Source organism: Apiotrichum porosum (assembly GCF_003942205.1).
Source record: "Apiotrichum porosum strain DSM 27194 chromosome Unknown scaffold_1, whole genome shotgun sequence".
Taxonomy (NCBI): Eukaryota; Fungi; Basidiomycota; class Tremellomycetes; order Trichosporonales; family Trichosporonaceae; genus Apiotrichum; species Apiotrichum porosum.
The window spans coordinates 746,343-766,343 of NW_021167108.1; the positions used below are offsets into that span (position 1 = coordinate 746,343).

Genomic DNA, 20,001 nt, shown 5'->3' on the forward strand with positions numbered 1-20,001 from the left:
GCTCCCTCGCTTGGGCGGCACAGGTGCCGTCCGGGCAGCGTGTGTGTGTGCGTGCGTGCGTTTGCTGGCTGGCTTTGTTGCTTTGCTCGCTCGCTGCTCGCGCTGCGCTGCGCTGCCCATAAACCCAGGTCTATCGTTCTCCATTTTATCTCTCTTCCTCACCCCCTATTCTCCTGTGGAGATGGCACCCGTCAAAAAAGCTACATTTACCACATGGTCATCATCGGGACTGCGACGTAATTACTCTTTACTCTCCCGTCTCTACGTGTTCTATGCTATCTTGCTTGATTGGTGTGTGTATTATGTCGATTTGGCACCAGTTGGTTGCCAGTGGGGGACGGTGTGTGCCGAGAATACCGGGGTGCCGTACAGTGGCTAGGAACCAGGTTGGGGGTGTTCCAGAAACATTGAACATGACAGAAGAAGACAGGTGGAAGGCAGGCAGGCAGGCAAAGACTGGTTGATGGTCGGGACAGACGGCAGACACGCTGTCGAGCATGATGGAGGTCGGCGAAGGCGACGGTCTGGGCGGCGGGGGACGTTCCGGTATCGAGGTGTACAGGTGTACCCCCTTGTGGCTGTGACGGTTTCCGCTGCCAGTGCTGGCTGGCTGGTCGCAGCTGAGCTCGGAGCGCCGCCACGCGCTCGGCGCACACAGGGCCAGACGGACACGAGCACCCAGCGTTTGGCGTTTTTGAGGGGTGACGAGCGTGATGAGCGTGGCGTCAGGTGTGGGCGAGTGGCTCGCGCACTCGCAGTCTCTATCTGACTGATCCCGATCCCGATCACGCCCGCCACCGAGCCCCAACGACGATCGTACGCCGTCCCAACAAACCCTCCACTGACAAGCATACCGACCGCACTCGCCCCGCACTCGCTCCGCTCGTGGCACTCGGCTCTGCTCAGAAGTACCCACCCCGCCTGGCCTGTCGCCACCGCCACGCGCGGCCCCACACCGACCCGCGGCCGGCGTCCCAGTCCACGCCGCCCACGGCCGCCGCGGCGGGGAGGCCACAGATGTCCTCGGCGGCGCGGCGCGCGCTGCCCACGCACCCCTCGAGCAGGGGGATGCCAGGGTACGCGTACGAGCCTGCGAGGTGGATGAGGGGCGCGGGCTGGGGCGGGTGGTCTGTGGATGTCGACGACGGCAGCACCGACATCGACGCGGTGGGGGAACTGGGCGGCCTGAGGCCCGCCAGCGTCTTGGCAGCGTCGCGCAGGGGAAGCGCGCGCTCCAATCTCGCGACGCCGAGGACGCTGCTCGAGTCGATGGGGACGACGGGGTTGGTCGTCTGGTACACGGGACCCGTGGGCGTGGCGATGACGTGAGTGGCCATGGTGTACACTGCGTCCGTGGGCGAAAAGTATGGCGTGCCGCTGCCGAGCACATCCACGTCCACGTCCATGCCGGCAGGACCCGATGCGAGCTGCGCGGGCGGGTTGGGCGGGGACGGGCACGGCGAGCTCGAGGCCGAGCGGGAGCGCGTGGGCGTGAGTGGCGGCGTGTCGATGGAGATGTTGATGTCGGTCGACTCGGTCGCGCCGCCCGCAACCTGTGTGTGCGCCTGCGGCTGGACGAGGTTGATGTCTCGCACATCCAAGGCGTGAGGCAGGACGCTGGCGTCGCGATGCGTGGCTACGATCGTGTCGCGGTAGCGCACCTCGGCAAGGGCGGTACGCATCCGTGCCACGCGGCGAGCCTCGGTGCGTGCGCCGCCAACAACGAGACTCGCCTCAAGACCGGCAAGGAGAGCCCGCGCAGCGCTCGCCTGGGTGGCAATCACGACACGGTCGACGTCGAGCTCGTCGCCGCCGTCCAGGCTGAGAGTGAGGCCCGCGGCAACAGTGGCAGTGGCGGCACGGTAGCGGATCGAGCGAATGGCCGTGCCGAGACGGACATGGTCGTCCCCTTGCGCGCGGATAGGCGCAGCGAGCGACTGGGCGACATCGCGCGCGCTCCGGCCGCCACCAACAGCATAGTGCGACGTGCCCGCACCAGCGTGGATGTAGTCGAGCACATAGTGCGCCGGGGTAGCCCACACGTCGTCGGCGGTCATGGTGCCCACGGCCGAGAAGAGCGGGAGGACAATGTCGGCTGCAAACGCCTTGAACCTGGGTCCCAGACGCGTGTGGACCCACCGGTGGGGGCGGTCGAGGACGTGCGCGACCCCGTCCACCACCTGTGCGAACGTCGCGTCACTGCCCCATGCCTTGGGCAGGCGGCCGTGCCACGACAAAAAGGCAGTGACAAGGAGCGCGAGGTAGCATATGGCAACCACGACAAAGTCGACCACGGCGCGCACCAGGGCCAGTGGCGATGCCCACGCGCGGCCGGGCAGTGATGGGCGCGAGACACCAGACGAGCCGGCGTGGATAAAGTAAGTGTCGGCTGGACGCAGGGCCGCGCGGCCGGCGTGGCCGTGTCCGTGGGCGTGTCCGCGCGTGCGCAGCGCCGAAAAGCTGAATGTGAAACGCTGAGGAGCCAAGGGAAGCCCGAGGTGGGTGTACAGCGCGATCAAGAGCGGGTAGTAGCCCCCTTGGAACGAGCGCATGGGCACGTCGACGGCCGTCTTGTGCCCTGTGCTCGTCGCGCCCGACTTGGCAGCGACGAGGGATGGCAATGGGGCCGCCTTCAGTGCTGTTGTGGGCGACAGAGACAGCCCCGTCGGTGTAGCGCCCAGGCCAGAGAGACCGAGACTGCCGTCGCAGCCGACGTCGGCGACGAGACCAGAGTTGGCGCTCGGACTGCGACGAAAGTTGGCCTTGCCCTTGTGCACCTCGACGCTCACGGGCCTGTCCAGCTCGATGCTCCACGCATGGAATCCGAGACGCTGTGACTGTGATGGCGTCAACACATGTCCTGCTGCAGCTGCGTGAAGGAGCTTTGAAACAGAGCTGGATGGCACATGCTGTATCGAGCTGTTCTTCGAAACATGACACCCAGGTTTGATTGAATCAACGCCAAGACATGACGCACCTTTTCAATCAGCCACACGTCTGCACCTTCCCTTCGAAGGAGGTACGCGGCGGCGAGACCGGCGAGGCCTGAGCCGACGACGGCGACGCGGGGCGCGTCCATCGTGTGCTTTGTGGGACTTGCGGGTGGCGAGGACTGCGGTCGCTGTCGCATGGCCGGGGGCGTTGTTGGTGGGGATGAGAATGACAAGATGTCCAAAGTGGAGGTCGCAGAAGCCGTGCGGAGCTGGGAGCAAATAGCCGGCAAAAGGGGTTCTCGAATCGCACGATGGGCCCAGAACGCGTCGTTTGGGCGTTCTCTTGGCGGGCGTGGGTCGTTAAATTTCTGTCCACAAAGTGCACGAATTTCAAGCCGTTCGTCTGTAACAAGGTTGGTTGCGCGCACCACTAGCTCGGAGATGGTTATATGCAAGAGCAAAGTGCGAAAACAACGCTCGCTAAGCGCTCCTCTGCATCAGTGCCGGGTGGAGGTCCGACGGCCCCGTTCGGCCACCTAAATGTGCGGACATTACAGGACGCCACCGTGCACGCCCAGGAATCGAACGGACAGACGGACATTGGTGACCCTTCACAGTGGCCGTGGATGCGTGCATGGGGACAGACTCGGCCGCTTAAGAAGCCAGAGACTGAGGAAGCTAGGAAGCGTCCCATTGCAGGGAGAGGGAGGGCCTGCCAGTGGGCCCAGGTTTCAGTGGGGATCACGGTCGCCGTCGGTGGCCGTACACGTTATTGCGATGTCTAATCAATCTAGTATCGACATCGGTCTTTTGATTTCCGCAGCGGACGACCGGTGTCGGCGTAGTTCTTAACCTCAGGATGATAACACCCAGGTAAGACACAAGGCAAAATTGTTAGCGAGCTTCAAAATGATTCTCCCGAGTGGGTCTGCGTAACGAAACCTCGGCATACTTGGGCTGTCAGACAAAGTCGCCACTATGGTGCAGTGGGGACACTCGGACTCCCCAACTGGATCGCGGTTCAACTGTAGAGGAGGCTATATGTGCAGATGAAGACAGACCCGCACTACACACACCTCGCTCAGCTCAAACCGGTCCTCCAAGCCCGTGTCTCGTACTAAATTAGTACAAGGGTCAGACACATGGTGTTGCGCATAGTGCCGGGTAGCAAGCTGACACTTCGGTACACCAAGCGTGCCACTACTGTCACTTCACTACCGCCTGATATCGTACTCCACCCCATGAAACGTCGTAGTAGTAGTGTTACAGCGGGACGATGGTGAACCAGCGTCGCTTCTGGTTTAGAGGTTCATGAACGTGGTGGAGCGAAGTACGACGACGAGTGGGTCTGATTAAGCAGCATTTGAATGATCCGAGACAAGAGTGCGAACTCCATGTACAAACGACCCCAGATGGTGTCGGAGTCGGGATTGTCACGCCCGTCACACTCCTTTCCGACCAAAGTGGACGCTTCGAAATGGTAGAAACGACGCCAACGATCCGAGGACGGGGGGGTCACAAGCGAGGAGCATGGAGCATACCGCAACGTCACGCGTGAACTGTACTGTATCGGAACAGGGCCCCTCCGATTCTTTGAGCCTCACAATGTCCGGGAGCTGCAGTCCTGGGTCAATCCAGCAGAGATGACATGCCGATGTCAAAGCCCACGGCAGCGAAACGACAACGCACCCGTCAAATTATGGCTGTAGACATTCCCCACGACGGCGTCCCCGAGACGGCGGTCAGCAACTGTGTGAAGAGAACTGGGTCACACCCTCGTTCACCAAACCCCACAAGTTGTCCCTTCTCCCTCCCAGCCTCGAGGAATGGCTGGGACAAACCTGGTCCGCCGCGTGACACTGCAGACGCAAGTACACAAGAGAGCTTGTTTGGCATGGTTTATGGTTGTGGTTTGCTGGGCTTCTTCAACACGATACCTTGGAATAAGTCTCCCTGCAACGCGCATTGATGACAGCTTGTGGTAATCGCGGGGTGGGTGGGGGGTCAAGCTTTTGGCACACCCAAGCACTCGGGGCAGTGCCGTGGCGCATTGCTGCCGCGGCAATATTATCGTATTCTTTGCGATCCCGCAAGCCGCGTCAGAACACCACACCAACACGGCAAACACCCCATATTTGTAGCGGAACGGACTTGCGTACGTTCGTGTAGCCACTGGTCCTTTGATAACCGCAAGTGGTGCGGTCTGCATTCCACGAATTACGTTTTTGGGTAAGCGTTGTGTGAACACGAACACTTTAAGTGTCTGGCTCTATTCGATGTGTGCAAGCGTTCAGATCAAGACGCACGGTGTGCCACAACACAAACACATGAACACAAGCAGCATGGGTAACTCACACACAGCCTCACTGCCACCGTTTGAGAGCCGGACGGGTGGGCCACCCGATGTAAAAACCGCGATCAACAACTCCACCTTTGCCAGCTTGCCGCCAATGTCGTGTTGTGTAGCCAGTTACTATGGTGCCAAGCCCATGCCGGCGGCTCGTCTACCCGTCCGCCTGTATCCGCGCCACGCCCCTCTGCAAAACAACAACACTGACGGCTGTGAGACATGACACAGACAGACACACGGACAGATGGCGGGACTGAAAACGACGGAACAAGTGGCTGAGACGCCAAACAACAGACCCAACCGGGTACCCGGTGTCTGTCTCGTGTCTCGTCGTCCGACTCTTTCGGCATGGTTGGTTCATCAGGTCCGCTAGCTTGACCTGCTGCTTGGCTACTTCCGCAGGTATCAACAACTTTGTGACAGGCAAAAAACTGGATAGATAAACAAGTCGCGTCCGTATCGGGTTGTCGATCAGCAACGAGCAGCACGACAGGTCCAGGTTGAGGTACTGATGTCAGCCTGCCACCCAACATGTGGTCGAATTCATTGTTTCAACAAGCATGTCCCGCTGTCCAGGCTACAATTAACTGACGGTCAGGCCCCGCTCAACGTCATGCACGGCTCATCTGCTATGGCTCGGAGTGTTCAATACCCGATGGCCACAGTTGAGTGCCACGGCAGTCCGTAGCGTCTTTTTTGGTGCTTTGCTCAGATATCGTGGCAGCAACCACAGTGCTTGCCCAAGGTGGCCAGACCGGCCTTGGTCGTATTAGTTTCCTCGCTTGCAAAACAAGTCGCGAGCCACTGCACTGCACTGCACTGGGCTGTCCAGGACGATGTACTGCCCTGAAGAACGTCGAAAGGAGCAGGGGGGCCAACATCGGTTGCGCCAAGGTCCTCAACGGCTTGCACCTCTGACAACACAGACACACACACAAACACACACACACACACACACACACACACACACACACACACACACACACACACACACACACACACACACACACAAAGTACACTCCAATCCATTGATCTTTCTCCGCCGCATTGGAAGGTACCGTATCCGCGCGTTTTGCATGACCATAGCCGCACAACAACAACAGCAACCGCAACCGCCACCGCCACCCGCTCCGGCAGTCGTTGTCTTCTCCGCCGTGCCTCAGGCACATGGTTCCTCGCACCTATTATCGAGTGGCAGGTGTGCCGACATGGAGAGGTGGGGTGGCGTTGTGCACCAGTGTCTGTGGCTGGGTGGATGAGGGTGGTCTTTGTTGACGGCCCGGACAAGGGTTGCTCCAGAAAGGAACCCAGATTCACTAACAACGTACCTGTTTTTGGTCCTTGTGGTCTGACATCCGCACCGCCGCGGAGACAAAGGCCCCCAGGGAAGTGGGACCGCGTGAGTTTGTGGGAGCCAGCTTTTCCACAGGTGGGAACTGAGTGTGTCAGGCTTGTCATGTGCTGATGCGGGGTGTCCACACCACATGGGACATGGTACACGCCCGACATGCCCTTCTCGGCTGGGCCCGCCTCCCCAACCCACAGGCCAGATCCAGCAGCGGAGCCACAACGAGGTCCATCGGGTCGGGTCGTTTCAGACATTCCCGCGAGGGCCTTCGTATCAGACAGCGGTCCGAACAAGAGGCCGCGGAGCAGGGACGGCAGCAACGAACGACCAGAAAGTGGGGCCGTCATCCAGCCACTTGTTCCTCAGGGCGGACACAGGATGCAGTGGAGTTTAGGGGGGGTGGGAGGGATAGCGATGGCAATGGAAAGTGTAGGAAGAGAATGGCCGACTACTGACTGCCGTCTGTGTGAGGTTGTGTGATTCGGCCACCACTTGTGCCACACTGCCTGCCAGTGAGAGAGAGGTGATCGTCATACAGGGCGACCGATGCCGAGATACCAGGCCCGCAGATGGTTTCGATCGAAACGTAGGGTGCTATGACTCTGGGAAGCCGGCGCAACGGTTCTGGGGAAGGCCACATCGGTGTGAATTTGCATACATCGTGTCATTTGGCTGGTGGTGGTTGGTGGACGAGTGGTTGTGGGACCAGTTTCCGAGTGCCACGGCGCCACGGCTGGTTACCGACGTCGTCGACGTTTGCCTGGGAAACCAGAAGCAGTCGGCCATGCCTTTTTTTGTGTCGATCACACAGACCCTCGGTTTGATTGACTTTGGTGCCGGCAGCGCCAGCCCGCACCAACTCCGTGGGGTTTGTCCGTTCTCGGCGCAGCATCGGAAGCTCCGCCGCGTTTCGGACAGCCCGCTCGCTCCCGCCATCGTCCTCTCGCACGCTATGGCGATCGACCAGATGTTTGCAGTGAAAGGTCAAACGCTCTGTAAAGGTCAAGAGCTCTGTGCAGGCCATTCCTTCCTTGCCCTGCCGATCCACCGAGACAACGCCTCACTCAAACTCTGCCGGGCGCCACTTTGCTCGGCGGGCATGAGGGATACAGGGCAACCATCAATCGTGCCGGAATGATGAACGGGCTGTGCAGATCGTGATGAACATCCACTCCAAGAATACAGGCCAACTCGCTTGCGATCTCCGAGTCATGAACTTGACTCCACGGCTCTCACGCAAAGATCTGTTTGTAAAACTCTTGGTCAAGCCAATAAGCACCACACTCCAATAATTGAGCCAAAAGGCCGACGTCATATGATCGTGGTCGCGAGGCCGTATCCATAAAGACCTCTTCTCCACGGCAACGGCAACGGGCAACGCCTGCTGCCAAACCACGGCTCCTTCGGATTGGACTCTTGGACTGCCGATCGTGCGCCGTCTGGGGCAAATCAAGACGGCAGTCGTACCGTCCGTCCATCGGGTTACCGTCCATTCTGCCTGAATGGAGTGCCGACTGTGACGTGCTCCGAACCCCTGCGATGGTTCTTTCTGAACTCTTTTTTTCTCTGCCCCCGTGCCCTTTCGCCAAGCGTATTGCCTCTGTCATGCTGTCAACTGCCTCGCCACCCTTTCTTTTGTGGGGCCAGAAACCATGGAAGCGTGCGCAACGACCAGGTCACATGCACAGTTAGTAACCAGACCCGCACAACGCCACCACGTCTCTTTTCTGTGGGTCTTGCGGTCTTTGCGCCAGACTTTTATTAGACACACCAGTCCTGAAAGGCAAGCGATAGGTGAAGAGCACTGATCAGTCTCGATCCTGGCAACGTCATAGCAGTCGGGGAGGGGGCGGGTCCCGCAATTCCGGTGTGAGCTGGAAAGGCAGAGCAGAGAAGAAAGCAGGATGAAGGAGTAGACGGCTGAAGGGGTCGGCGACGGGAAGCGCTACACGAGACCATTGCTCTATCTGGTAAGACGGTGTAAGGGGTTTCGGGCAGTCTGTGCTCTTCCGCCTGTTTTTTTGTCTCGTGTTTCGACAAAGCAACTCTGGTATTCTGGCTCGTAGTGGCGCAGAGGACAAGGAATGGCAGAGCTCCACACGGGCTACTCGAATCGTTCTCTTGCCAGCCCCCCACCCATTGCAAGGGAAAAGATAGTTATTCCGTCCCCAGAACAGCTGCGGGTGGGGCGGGCACAACACTGTGGCAAGCAAAGGTGGGCAGGGAGGGATGCTGGCCCGTGTACAGTGCAATAGATCGCGCGTCAACGTAGGGCCTGTGGTTGGTGGCAGAGAACAAACTCTGTAGAAGGCCGGTAGGGATGGAACATGACTTCCGACAACGCCTTTCCAAGCCACCTTGTCTCGGTGTAACTGGCAGCCACACCTGAACCCGCGCTGCTCCCTGGCTGATATCATACTCAATCTGTGCAGATAGCCAGCAGACAAAGGGCGAGGAGAGTACGCGGGTCCACAGGAGACGAACGTTCCTTTGGGCTACGAGAAACAAGGTGCCTTGGATCAGCAGTGCGCTCGTTGTCCTCCCCCACTCGAGGCTCCAGCCTGGCCCTTTTCCCTCCAGCTGACAGCTGAGTACTTGCTTGTCAACCAGTCCTCAACTGTTTGCAACCAGTTCAATGGACTGGGTCGTGTTGGAATTTGCTTGCCTGCGTCTTGCCCCAAGATCCTCTACCAACCGACGTGGTCGGGTGCCGTTAAAGTCGCTGCTCGCCAGCTTTGAAAACACGAGAACACTGTCCAGCGGCCCTGATACTGGGCACGCTCCCGCTAGTGCGGTGCGGGCTCATGACCCCCACAGTCTGGAACGCTCCGCCCTCACCGCATCTCCCTTGGAAATGTAGCAGAGGGTCACTGTGTATCTGGGTGTGTGTGTGTGCATGCTTTGTAAGGGAAGGGACAGGAGGAAAAAGCTGGAGCCGTATCGGTTGCGGCAGCTGCCGTAGGGACAAAGGTCCGCTGACAGAAAGGTCAGGCGCGGAGGACTTCAGCAGAGGAGCGGGGCTTGGCCATATGGGGGGACTGCAGCAGGTGCAAGCGAGAGAGAGAGCTGGCGAGAGTACCGTGGGTGGTTCTGCCACTCACTCCCTGGCGGTTCAACCGTGGATGAGAGCAGTCGTTGCAGGTGACCGGCATTGCATCGGGTAGCCCGGTGGGTGTACGTGCCGCTGCTGCTGCTGCAACAGCAGCCTGCCTCTGTCTGTTACCTCTCTCTGCTCTGCCTGTTGCTTGCGTGGCCGGTGTACCTATGATGCGAGGTTGTTGGCTGCTGTAACCAACCCCTTCACGCCTCCCGCCCTGGCGATGCGATCGACCGCCAAAACCCCCGAGCGCTGCACCCTCTTCGATCCTCGGATGAGCAGCAGATCTCGAGAAGCCCACCCCGCCCAGCCGAGCCTGCCGCACCCACCCGCAAACCACCCGCGACCGCCTGCCCCCCCCCGCCAACCCCCCAGGCCGGGAGCACTATTGAAGAGCGTCGGGCTCTGCGCGGGGCCGGAATGGGCCATGGCCGACATGAGGGGGGAGTGGGGAGCGAGAGGGATACCGCGAGGGCCATGCGAGGGCCGAGAGCCATCTCAAAGGGACCCCCATGCACACCCACTCTTTCAACGGCAGAACATGAGAGAGAGAGAGAGAGCGCGCGCCAGAGAGAGAGCGACCCAAGAGGGACAAGAGAACTACACCTGCACAGAGAGACGAGAGCGACGAACCGCGAACCCGCCCGCCGCATGCAACGTCCGCCTGCTCTGCCGGCAGCGGCCATCAAGAGCCCCCGCGGGTCGGGGTGTGCATCATAGCGTCTAGCTAGCATTTCATCGGCCCAGCCAGCCGTGTTGACCTCTTCGCTCCTCCTCAATCCCTCTTCTCCTCTCACTCCTCTTTTCTCTCCTCTCTTCTCTTTTTATCGTCCTACCCGTCGACTCGAGTCTCCCATTGCTCTCCCACTGCTTCTCTCTTTTCCATCATACCCCCGCCAACGACCTCGACTCGTTTGAGCCGCCCTGTCCCAACCACTTTGTTGGTCACCAGATATCGCTCGCTGCAGAAGACTGCGCCGCGCCCACTCCTCGGCACCTCACTCCATAACAGCCAGAAGAGGCGTCAAAGTGCCACTGTGGCAGATCAGTCCATCTGCGCCCCCCTCCACCCTCGACATATAAACACCCCGCGACAACAACCGTGTGTTCCACGGCCACTGTATCGTTCGTTCTCCCTTCTCCGCCCCCTACTCCGCGGGCGCCGTTCTCTTTCGACGTCCTTCCAGGGCAGTACTGCCCGTACCCTCCGCCTCAGGCAGATCAAGAACCAGAGCGAGGCGGCGTCGCGGCGATGATGCAGAGCTCAAGCTCGGCGCCTCACACACGAACACCGTCGGGCGCCGCGCTGGGTGGACCAGATGATGGCGACAACCGCTCGCGGAATGCCAAAGCCCAGCGCCGACACCGCGAAAAGCGCAAGGCACACTTCAAGGCGGTGAGTAGCTCGTTCTGTGTGCCTTGTCTGCGTCAAATCCAGCGCACAATGCCAAGTCTGAACGTCCTATTACTCTCAGTGACTGACCTCTCATCTTCAGCTCGAGGATTCGGTTGCTCTGCTCACCGCTCAACTCGAGGAAGCGCGCCGTCAAGTAAGCGCCGCGGCGTACGCGAGCTCGCGAATCGCCTACTCGCCAGAGTCAAAGGATGTTGCCCAACTCGCTGCAGAGAATGCATACCTGCGCGATGAGAACGCCGACCTCCGTCGCCAGCTCTATGCTGTCCGCATAAACTACACTCCGCGCGACCCTGGGTCCGCAGGTGGTCCTCTCGGTGCTCCCCCAACAGCCGGTGGAGAACCTCCCAAGGTGGGTCCTTGGATGGGAGGCGACATCAAGCAGGAACCCGCGTCGGGAGCTGCACCCTATGGCGTGTATGGCGTCCAGTCGGCCGGGATGGTATCTCCTCCTCGTGTCGGCTCGTCGTCCCACGGCCGCACAATGTCACACCCAGGCGACTTTGTTCGCGTGAGTCTCCAGCGTCCACATCTTGGAGTCACAAATACATATTTCGCTTTCTCCCCTAACGCTGTACCAGCTGACTTGGCAGGACCCCGCCGCCGAAGGAAGCACGTCGGCGCCATCGTCGTACCCACCACCACTATACCAGTTTGGCACGATTGTCGGCGAGGACAAGTGGGCCGCGCAGGACCCTACGCGTCACCCCCAGCGTGGCTCGAGCTCGAGCTCGTCCCGCAGCCGCCTCCTGTCTTCCTCTTCGGTAAGTTTACCGCCCTCCTTTCCATTGCGTGCGGTCATTGTGTTACGCGCGAGACATGTGGTGCCAAGAAGACTACGCATGATGTCAAGAGAGCAAAAGCACCGCGGTTAAAGTCAGACGTCGGCCGCGTCGCGTCTATCGTCTCCCCGTGCTTGTTCCTCGCGTCGCGCAAGCGCCAAATGGCTGTTTTGGCTCCCCATCTGACCTTTATTTTGTTCCTCATGCTAACACAATCTCAAGGCGCCATCGGCCTCCCCATACGTCCAGTCTGCGCCGTTCCCTACAGACCCACGCGCACACGCGCTTTCAACTCACAACGCGGCCTACCCCGTGCGGTACGAGTCGACCGTCTATCCTGCCGTCCCGCCTCCGCACAACCTGCCTCGTTCGGCCGTCGGAAGCTCGAGCGGTGGCGGCGGAGGTCCATCGTCTTCTGGAGGATATGCTCATGGCGCGCCTCCCGGCAGCGGCGTGGCATATGTCCCGCGCACAGACGGCGAGGTTACTACCTGGGGCCAGCAGGACGTGAGTTGGGCGGCGTCAGTCGGCGCTCAGCCCTGACCACCCCCGCAGCAAGCAGTCCAGCACGGCCAGCAGCAGACCACCTTTGCAGCGTCGGCCGCTGCATCGACGTCAGCAGCAGCGTTTGCCGCTACGGGTGCAGCATACACCAACCCCTTACCCACAAACCCGAACCCGATTGCTTTTCCCCCGAATCACTGGCGTGAGCAACAACCCCGCCACTAGCATCCCCGTAACACTACTCCACCCACTCCCGTCCACACCCGCCCCCTTTTCCCTTGGATAAAAGTCCAATGGTCCACCTTGCGCCACCCACCTCACGGAGATCGCCCACCCTCTCTCTCTCTCTCTCGCAGGCCTTGCATATACGATTCTTCCGCGACACCATCCTGCCTCCATGGTAACCCTTCTGCACTCTGCGAGGGGGGGTCCTGTGTTTGACCCTCTTTGGTCGACATATGGCCAGTAAATTCCCTTACGTTTGTGAGCACACTGCTCCAAAGGGCGTGTACCGGCCCTCGCCACCCCGGTCATATTGCCGGCGCCTTTGCTCTCGTTTGGCGCCTAATATCGCCCAACCACCCTTATTGCGCTTCCTCTTCCAAACTAGACATCAAGAGCCGCGGCTCGGCTTCGCCCTTTCGTTGAACCCCATGGATTCTTTTCAGACTTCGTTTCGTTCCCCCCTCTCTCTTTGGCCCCTTATTTTGGTCTATCGGCTTCGGTCGATAATAGTGTCTCAATTACAGGCAACGCGCTAATTGCCGCCGATCCAATATCTCGGGTTGGCTTCTCCTGCTGGCTTCCGCCACTGGTGGTCTCACTCGTATCGGTTTGTGTCGTTCGTCACCCACTTTTTTTGTGTTTTTTTACCTCCTTGTTTATATGTTGATTTTCTCGCTCGTGCGTCTCAATGCCAACAGCTTCAATGCATTGATTTGCCGCTCAGTGATCAGTGCCTTTCTTCCACAACTTGAGTCTTGCACAATGCATAACCCACCACACCAAAGGTTGCCAAATCCGCCACTTTGTTTGCCGCCACGCTTACCGGTTCGCTGGAACCTGCCCACTTAAATTCCTCGTTTGTCGCCATGCATCCGCACGTCGTGGAGCGACGACGGCATCTCCTCCCTACTTCCGCAGCGCAGCACCGAGCTTCTTCCCTTTCGGCTCGTGGCTTGGGACGTACGTCAGTCGGGGCGAGTGAGAGGTCTATGCAAGGGAGCACTCGGTGTGGTGCGTGCGTCGGCTAAGGCACCCACTTCGCGGTGTCGTCCTGAGTTCCCCCCCCTCTCCTTAATGCTGGCCAAGGAGATCCCCGTCTCTCGGTGGGAGACAGAGTTGGTGTGCGTCGTCGTTGGCGGTTCCGTGCCCGCCTTCTGGGCTCGGTGTTGCGGTGGATGCGCACAGTTCAAAGTTTAACCAGGTCCGCCAAAGGGTCCATCGAGCTCCCACAAAGTTCACCAAGCGTGCCAATTCAAAGTTCACAGCACCAAGCACCAGGCCACCAGGGTCCGGACTCTGACTTTGTGGCGATTTCTGGCACGGCCGGCGACTGAGAAACTTGCGAATCTATGAATCATTGGATCACGGGCTCTACGCAATCAAAGATCATGAGACGCCATCACCCTTGTGTCGCACCTTGCCGACTGCTCGCGACTACGACACCACATTGCCTGCACTGAATTGTCACCACGTGGAGCAGAAACGCACACTTGGGGATTGTTGGAGATCGACATCACCTTCGCCACGCACAACCACTTACGTAGGCCCCCTCCCAGCCTCGCTCCAATGTCTCTTGGCCACAGGCCACAGGCGGGGTACCGCAGCCCAGCGTCCCCGACCGCAGCGACCTGCCCAGTCCGATTCAGCCATACTGCCTGCTGGAGTCGGGCACCGAAAAGGGTCTCGTTGTAAAGGCCCCGGCGACCGGGGAGCAGGTCCCACACACTTCGTGGGCCGCGGACGCAGAGTCAATGGTAGCTGTAGTTGTGTCCTACTGCAGGAGGTGTCGGGGTCAGGCCTGAGCTTGATCTGACGGAGGGGTGGTGGGGTCCGGATCTCCGCCGCTTCGAAAGCAAACTGGAGCACATCGTGTGTGGCAGGCTTGGCTCTTATGTGGGACGACGAACGTCATTGCCGATAATTGGTGTGCAGTTTCACGTGTGAATCTCGCCGCCACATGCCACACCGACATACACACGTAGCAAACGGCCTGACACTACTGCTAGACGTGCTCTCACGACGCGAGAGCCGGGGGAGAGAAAACGGACCCCAATGGACCTGCGGAGGTGTCTACCAGCGCCAATTGGAACAACGCCGTCCTATCCGAATGTACTGCAGCCGGAGACCAATGCCATAGAGAACGGCAGACCCGGGGTGGGGAATCACTGCCGCGCCACGCCACTGACGCCTTGGACGAAGAGAACGAGGAAGGTTACGAGTCTTTTTCCCCCGTAGATGCAGGCGGGCGTTCCTCGTGTCTTACTTTACAGGCTAGCGCCTTGGCTCCGAGTGAGAGGTACACATACACTGCGTGCAGGCGGCCCGGGGACACCAGGCTGCTAGCCGTCGGCAACGTTGTCGTCGACACCTGGATCCGTTCATGCCGATCTCCGCTCCGGTCTTTGCATTCGCCGTCGTCCATTAATATCCGAGCCAGTGCCATTCCGGTTTCCGGAAACGGTTCTTGGGCCCCCCTGCGTCATGCGCCTGCGTAGTTTGCGGTTGATTAAAGGCGCCGCACAAACGTGTCGACAGTGGAATGGCGTGATGCTGAAAAATGGAACAAAAAACAGTCGATAATTCTGCCACATCAACGCGTGAATACAACCCTCCGCCGCCGCTGCGGGTAACGAAGAGGTCAGCGATCAGCAACCCAGTGGCAATGGTGGTCCATCGTAGGTTACGGGGGCTTGGAAAAGAGTATAGCGGAGGTTGCCGGAGGATGCGGAGAATGCGGAGCAGGGCGAGGGGGCAAGCGGCACAGGCACCCGGGTGGGAAAACCCAGTTGTGGTGAAGCAGCCTCCACGACGCACGACATGGACGGTGCACAGAGGGGAGGGAATGCGACGTCATAGCTACCACCGATTTGAGAAGCACGTCGACGACTCCAGAGCCGCCATCAAAAATCAACCAAAGTGGTTTAATGGGTGGCATGTTTTGGGTACATACTCGCAACCGGCGACCGCACTGCCACCTGCAGTCGCCGCCTCACCGCCACCCAACTTTGTTCGCTGCTCCATTCCAGCCAATGTTGATGAACCGCATACCGATGTCCCTCCCGCCACTCCCGAACGGGGTTCATCAGGCCACGCGTGCCATGGACCTTGCGGGCTCGGGTTATGAACTATCGGGCAATTGGAGTCGTCGGAGGGCCACGCATCACGCGGTTGGGAGAGATCAGCCTCTTGTGGCGCTGTCATGCTCACATGAGGCGGGGAGGGGTACTGCACAGTAAGTACGATGGCGACACGCACACAATTCTATTGTTATCTACACTTTGGGTTTGCGGGAAGGGCACGCTTTATCTGTCGCTGGCATAGACTCCAATAAACAGTAACGCGGGGAGGCCAGGGTGCCACACGAGCCGAGATTTATCGAGCCTGTCAAACCTAGCCAACCGGCCAACTTCCACTGTCAGCATGTGTCACTAAACTGTCTCGAAGAGCACACGGCTGATAGATCTATGCGCCTTTGACGCCCCGGACCGCCTATCCATGATACCTCTTCGTCAGACGGCGACTGACTCCGACCCCAGCATCCCTCATGGGGGTTCTGCGACATCAGTGCAAATGTAACTACGTCTCGTGTACTGTACCTACTGTACCCAGTGCTCAAAACCGACCTACACACCCCGTTTGTAGTACGAGGCCATCTCAGAGGATCAGAGGGTTTGTACAAGCCCTAGAACCTATCGATGGAATTGGCATTGATTTATAATGTAAACCTAATCGCAACGTCTGTTGCTGATAGGCAAATCATTGTCAACAACAATGTCTCCCCCGTCTGCACCCATCCAATCCTAGTTCTACCGCGGGTCAATTTGCACACCCCACTCCACTCTTTCCGTTCGTTTTGCCCTGTAATACCCCAAAGTGCCAAGCCCATCGCGTGCCGACGTGCCGGGATGCCGGCGCTAGCCTCTTGCAAGCCGGCACAGCTAGGCTGCGCAGATGCCCGTGTAACCTGAATGACCGTCTAGTCGCTACGCGCATCCACTGCCCGATGACGACCACATTGTTCGAACACTGGATCAGGCTGAGAGAGGAAAGCGTGCGCCAGGGGGGGCTGACGGGCAAAAAGATCGGTCGCTCCCGCGCCCCCCGCGCGGCCGAGACACTCGGCATTCTCACCGAGAACACGTCAACCTCGGGGCATGGTTGGATGGTGGTGCGTACTAGCGACAACGACCAGGCAACGGGTCCGAGCTGTAGTGCAAGTACATAGTGGGCGCGGAGGCGGTTTGCCGCTGGTGCCACTGTATATTGATGCATAATTCGTTCTAGTACAAAACGGAGTACAAGTTGGGGTGGAGCAGAGAGCAACGGGTGCGTGAGGGCTATGCGTGTCGTTCGGGGGGGAAGGGGTCGGTTGTCGCTTGACGGTCGACGATGATGCAAGGGGTGATGTGGATGTGGATGGGGTTGGTCGGTGGGGCAGGTGATATGTAGCAAGGACAGTTTATATTAGCGTCGTTTGGGAATGCACGGTCTGGTGTCGAAAAGCTCGAAAAGCACGAGGGGACAATGTGCGCCACTTAATGTCGCTCGCGTCTGATTTTTCTGCCGGGTGGGCGTGGCCATGATGGGGTCGATGAACGGGTCAAGGTTTGGTGTGGCGGAGGCACAAAATGAATGTGGCTGAGATTCGCACACCGACTGCCATGTTGCTCATTTGTTGCAAGGGTTGCTCTTCACTCTGCGGCGCAGGCGCGACCACGCATGATGTCCCACATCGAGATGTTCCATGGCCATGGCCTGGTTGTCCACATCGAGGTCCAGCGTACCAGTGTCGTCCTCATCCCTGCCACCGTCATCGTAGCCATCGTCATCACCTGGGATATAAGTGAATGGCGAAAACTCGTCGCCAACAGCAGGGTTGAAGACGGACTCGATGACAAGGTCGGGCTGGAGGTCACCGTCAGTGTCGTCAAGGAGGTAGTGGGAGTGGTGGTTGTGGTTGTTTGGTGGGGACCACTCCGGGGACGTGAGGCCTCCCAGTATCGGAGACGTAGGCGACAGTGGTGCAGTAGCGTCCATCCGGCTCGTGTCGAAACGCGTGGTAACGGGCGACAGGGTCGCACCAAACGCGCCATAACCAGAAGGCACGCGCTCAAAGTATCCGAGGGTGCCGTCGGCATCCTTGTCAACCTTGAACTTGGTGTCAAGCATGGGCAGCTGCGTTTCTGGGAAAGTCGGGGTCGACGACGGTGACGTTGTGTATGGTACCTCCTGGGGTGCAACGCGGCTCATGGTGGGAGATGTAGGTGACAAGGAAGCAAAGTCCGATGTGTATGTGCGTTGCGGGCGCGGGTATGAGCGGTTGGAGTCTGACGAACGTGAATGCGCAGCTCGTGGGGGCTTGATCTCTTGCTCAGGCTGCAAGTGGTGCTCAAACGACCTGTAACGATGCCTGCTCGCATGTGACGCGGCTTTGTACGCGTGGGGCTGCTTGGTCCGGCCGACGCCAGTGTGAGCAGAGCGGTGGCTGGGCGGGTTGGCCGAGTGTGAGGACAGGTCCGAGTTGGACGAGATGGAGGGTGTGGGAAGCAGCTGGACTGTAAAGGGCGTAAGCATCGTCCCATCGTCGAAACGGCACGGTACTCACGTTCCTGATATTCTTCGCCAGTGAGGTCTGCGACGGCCACGAGGTGGCCCTCCTGCATTGGCGGCGCCACCCAGTCCTGTTCGCCCCCAATAAACCTCATGTCGACCGAGACCTTCTAATTAGCACCAAGGCACACAGGGATTTTCCGGAGAAGGTAAAAAAACTCACTCGAAGAGTGGCATTAGCCTTGCTGTCCTTGAGCAAGAACTTGCGTGCCATAGGCGGACTGTCGGCAAAGGGCGCAAGGTCAATGTTGACATAGCCAAAGAGTTTGGGTTCAGTGTCCTTTTCGCCCTCACGCGGTGCTTGCAGGATCTCGAGCTTTATGCCGGAATCACTCTGGGGACCGCCACCAAGAACCGGTAGCGACTTCTTATCGGGCGTAGGCGAAGGGTGGCGCGAGTGGCTGCCTCCACTGCTGGGGACCGCCACCGGCTTGCCCAAAGGCACGCGCAACACATTTTCAAGTCTGTACTCCCACGTGATGGTATGGGAGCGAATTGTGCACATGGGCGTCTGCCCTTTGCGTTCACTCGAATCGATAGGGGCAGCGGCTGGTATGCGATTATGAGAGGCAACGAGGGTTGGGTCGATGGTGAGCGACAGGTCGGACCGCGTGCTTGCGCGTGACGGCACGCGTCGCCGCAGGTCATCGGTAACGGGGATCGTCGACGACCTCGAGGCGAGGGAAGGCGTGCTGGCCCCTCCAGCACCCGTGAGGCCGAGCCCGGAAGGAAATGGCTTGACAGACGGGCCAGACGCGGTGGTGTTGATGGAGGGTGTGACCGAGTAGAGGGAAGGCGTCAACGAGTGCACCGACTGGGCCCGCGAGCTGCCGGCGGACTCGGTCGTCAATGTGGGGACCGACGAAGTGGGAGCGTCATCGCTCCTCGACTCGGCATCGCCCAGATCCTCTGGCTCTTCCACAATGTCGCGTCCATTGTCGTCCGTCTGCTGGCGCAACGGAGTAGGGTCTGATCCCTTCTTGCCTCGCAGGCGTGGCGGTCTGGACGTCGTCGGGTCAGCCATGAGGGTCGCATTGCGTCCCAACGGACTAGGCATCGACGACGAGTGGGAAACCGGGTGGGAAGTGGGGTGTGTGGGCGGACTGGGAACTGGTAGCGATGCCGCATGGCGGGGCTTGCTGCCGAGGCTCTGTGGTGCGACGAGCGCAGACGTTGTTGACGTGCCTGTAGTGGAGGTTGACGCGGTCGACGTAGTCCGGAGGCTCATGACAGACCCGGACGGTCGCAACGTCCGCATGTTGGTATTGGGAGCAGGCCTCTCGACGACACCGCGGCGGGGGACAGGCTGGGTGAGGTATCGGTCGGCGTCTCGAGGTCGGGATCCCCGAAACTTCCAGCGGACACTGAATTGACCTTCCAGCTGCGGAACGTTGCTAAGCTCATGGATGGTGACGTGGGCGTCGAACACGGCAAAGCCTGGGTTGCTGTTGAGCATGGACTTGAGCTTGGAAAACTTGGAGCTGCTTTGGGCCGACGAGGTCGGGGGAGGTGTCGCGTGAGGCGTGAGCGACTCTGACCGCACCGAAGGGGTACGTGACGACATGGGTGGTCGCCTACGCTCCACCGCGGTCGCCATGATGTCAAGCTGTTGTCGAGGAGGAAAGAGGTGGACAAGAGGTGGTATGGGGGTGGATGAGTTGCCTTCGGGCTACAGCTTGTCGGGTTCTTCAGCGGCGTGTGACCGACGTGGTGCAGAGGGGGCGATCCGCGGTTGGAG

General features: G+C 59.5%; 3 protein-coding genes across 3 annotated transcripts; 1 reads left to right on the top strand and 2 right to left on the bottom strand.

The window, feature by feature from the left end:
* Nucleotides 1-902: 902 nt before the first annotated feature.
* On the bottom strand, nt 903-3,079 carry EHS24_000254 (uncharacterized protein; the record flags this gene model as incomplete). The annotated part of the gene is made up of 2 exons (XM_028616089.1): nt 903-2,924; nt 2,978-3,079. 2 exons carry the CDS (start codon nt 3,077-3,079, stop codon nt 903-905), a joined length of 2,124 nt encoding a protein of 707 aa, XP_028479946.1.
* A 7,901-nt stretch (nt 3,080-10,980) lies between these two features.
* EHS24_000255 (uncharacterized protein) lies at nt 10,981-12,653 on the top strand (the record flags this gene model as incomplete). Its single annotated transcript, XM_028616090.1, has 5 exons — nt 10,981-11,124; nt 11,225-11,653; nt 11,736-11,906; nt 12,147-12,431; nt 12,480-12,653. 5 exons carry the CDS (start codon nt 10,981-10,983, stop codon nt 12,651-12,653), a joined length of 1,203 nt encoding a protein of 400 aa, XP_028479947.1.
* A 4,668-nt stretch (nt 12,654-17,321) lies between these two features.
* Nucleotides 17,322-19,860, bottom strand: EHS24_000256 (uncharacterized protein; the record flags this gene model as incomplete). The annotated part of the gene is made up of 3 exons (XM_028616091.1): nt 17,322-18,208; nt 18,259-18,373; nt 18,427-19,860. 3 exons carry the CDS (start codon nt 19,858-19,860, stop codon nt 17,322-17,324), a joined length of 2,436 nt encoding a protein of 811 aa, XP_028479948.1.
* Nucleotides 19,861-20,001: the final 141 nt, after the last annotated feature.